This window comes from Alligator sinensis, unplaced genomic scaffold, assembly GCF_000455745.1.
Source record: "Alligator sinensis unplaced genomic scaffold, ASM45574v1 scaffold308_1, whole genome shotgun sequence".
Lineage (NCBI taxonomy): Eukaryota > Metazoa > Chordata > Crocodylia > Alligatoridae > Alligator > Alligator sinensis.
The window spans coordinates 2,483,928-2,486,696 of NW_005842041.1; the positions used below are offsets into that span (position 1 = coordinate 2,483,928).

Sequence of the window (2,769 nt, forward strand, 5' to 3'; positions counted from 1 at the left end):
TGGTTCATTTTTCAAAGCTAATCCTTACACAGTTAAAGTATGTTAGTAATGAATTACACAAGCTGAAGAGTCAGGATTTCTGGAAATAAGGAACCAACTTCAGCCTCATTGGTTCTGTGCAGAACACACAGGCCCAGGGGCCTGTGAGCTGGCAGACTGGCACTCAGAAACCATACTTTGGGTTGGGCAGGGCTCTGCCCAGACTTCTTCAATAGAGATCTCCAATACCAGGGATGTGTGTTTTGGAGTGATCCAAAGAGGATTTATCTTCATAATCCCAGCCCAAATCCAACTCTTTATTCAGGACTAAAAATGTAGTGCAAAGCCCTGGGGGCCAGTGAGTTGGTGGACTGGCATTCAGAAACCAAACCGGGTTGGGCAGGACTCTGCCCAGACTTCTTTTGGAGAGATCCCCAATGATGGGGATGTATGTGATCCAAAAAAGATTTCCATCTGTAATCCCAGCCCAAATCCAAATCCTTATTCAGGGCTAAGCGTGAAGTGCAAAGGCCCAGGGGCCTGTGAGTTGGCAGCTTCGCATGCAGAAACTGAACTTGGAGTCAGGCAGGACTCCTCCCAGGCTTCTTTGGGAGAATCTCCAATGCCAGAGATGTGTGTTTTGGGATGACCCAAAATGGATTTCCACCCATAATCCTGGCCCAAACCTAGATCTTTATTTAGGCCCAGGGGCCTGCAAGTTGTCAGGTTGGCACTCATAAAACGAGCTTTGGGTCAGGAAGGAGCCTACCCAGACTTTTTTGGGTGAGTCCCCCAGTGGTGCAGACATATGTTCTGTGGTGATGTGAGAAGGATTTTGCCTCATAATCCCAGCCTAATCTAAGGTCTTTTTTCAGGGCTCTGTACTTGATACATGATATTACTTTTCATTTTTATGAGCAAATATACATTTTTAATGACATAGTAACTCTTTAGCTTGTCTAATTCATTATTAACACCCTTTAATTGTGTAATGATTATCTTGGAAAAAGGAACTGGGAATAAAGAACAAGCAATAAGGAACCAACTTCAGCCTCATAATGCATGAGTTACTTAAACCCTTGCTCTTACTCTCTCCTTTACTATTCAGCAGTGAGTGGTTAAGTGGAAGGTGCCTGTTGCAAGCTGTGGGGATTTTCCCATAGTGTGGAGTGCAGTCAGAGGAGCACAGAGGAGTAGAGCAGCTCCTCCCTATTTCCACTTGAGCCAGGGACCAGCTGTCTAGCTGGCAGGCTTCCCTCAGTCTATGCAAGCTCAACCCATCTCTGCTGCTGCTTCCACTCTGGTGTCTTGTCCTGAGCACACAAGGAGGTTTGGTGCAAACATCCTTGCACACATTTGTCAGCTGCCTTGGAAGCTTTGTTTGTCCAAGCCTGGACACTTCCCCTCAGCCTCTCTGCCCTTGCATTAGTTCTACCCTAAAGAGCTGCTTTATTTCCCTGACTGAAGGGCAACGATGATCCTGCTCTGCATCCTCATTTTGCAAGGTAAGGGGGCTTGGATATAGGTAAAGGAAGTGGCAGGGGGGTGACCAGCAAACTTGCTCCTTGCTGCTGCTGCTCCCTGCCTTGCCTCTGTGGGCTGTTTACTGTGGGAGCTCCAAAGGGAAGCAAGATTCTGGGAAGGCAGTCTGATTTTGGCAAGTCTGAGGCAGCATCTTTCTCTCAGGGCTATAATTTGAACTATGGCATCAAGGCAAAAAAACAAGAGCGTGGAATGCAACAAGTTTTTTCTCCTCCTCGCTGTCTCTCTTGCCTGTGCTTTGATGAATGCATGAGCCTGACACTGCACTGCCTGACAGTCCAAGTCACAGACTTGGTGTTATATTCTTCACTAGTCTTTTCATTCTGAGTGCAGAGCGATACTATGTGTGTGAACTGAGCTCTCTTTGTCCCTGCAGTTTTGCCATTTACTGGAGCTGCCTTGCTCTTTGCTGGGTCTTGTGCCTTTGAAGACAGCAGTTGTGGTTATGAATCAGATGAAACATTTTTGCCATGGACTTTAAATGAAGCAGGTAAGGATTTGGGGGGGGGGGAATTTAAAGGGATATGCTCTACTTAAAACAAGTAATATCAACAAACATCTTTCTGTATCTAGGTAACAAGGAATTATGGAAGTACAAGAATGCAAGAAACTTAAATAGCCAATAAACTTTTTTTTCAGATTTTATTCTCATTAAATTCTAAGTGGACCCCAGTCAAGTCAGTTCACATCCATTTCCAGTTGCATTTTGAGGTGCTCAGTCCTGTAATATTGATTTGCAGACACTGCAGGGGGTACTCGTGTTTTAAGACACCTGTTTTCTCAGAACTCTTACAGAATTCATGGGCATTTCTGTTAGCTTTACTTTTTATTGGGAAAAGCTTGTTTTAATCAAATTTTATTTTAAGTAACCTCACAATATAATTGCGCACATGCTTGCTCTCTTTCTCTACCTACCAACACAAAGCATGAAACTTTGGTATAACATTGCGGTTTGAGTTAAACAGATTTTGTGTTTTATATCAGGTATGGAAAAATTCTGTACGCAATATCATTACAAGGCACACCTCACAATGTGGTTGTGCAAGGTCTTTTCTGGATGCAAAGTGTTGTTGGTTTTTACATATCCCTTTTGTGGTACCAACAGGTTAAAAGGAAAAACTCTCCATTCTTGTTACTGAGCTGATATTGGTCTAATTTGATTAGCAGTCAAAACCAAAATACATCTAGTCAATACATAATTGCTCCCATGTAAGAGTAATTCTTAATGGTCCATTTCTTAGTCCAAAT

General features: G+C 43.5%; 1 protein-coding gene across 4 annotated transcripts in view; it reads left to right on the forward strand.

The window, feature by feature from the left end:
* The first annotated feature begins 1,244 nt into the window (after positions 1–1,244).
* The window catches only part of MAMDC2 (MAM domain containing 2), a 99,116-nt gene continuing 97,591 nt past the window's right edge, over positions 1,245–2,769 (forward strand). For all 4 annotated transcript variants that reach the window (XM_006022632.2, XM_025202995.1, XM_025202994.1 and 1 more), the window contains exons 1-2: positions 1,245–1,484; positions 1,898–2,011. In XM_006022632.2, coding sequence (XP_006022694.1) covers positions 1,454–1,484; positions 1,898–2,011 — 145 coding nt within the window. In that variant the 5' untranslated portion in view covers positions 1,245–1,453. The remainder of the gene's footprint in view (positions 1,485–1,897; positions 2,012–2,769) is intronic.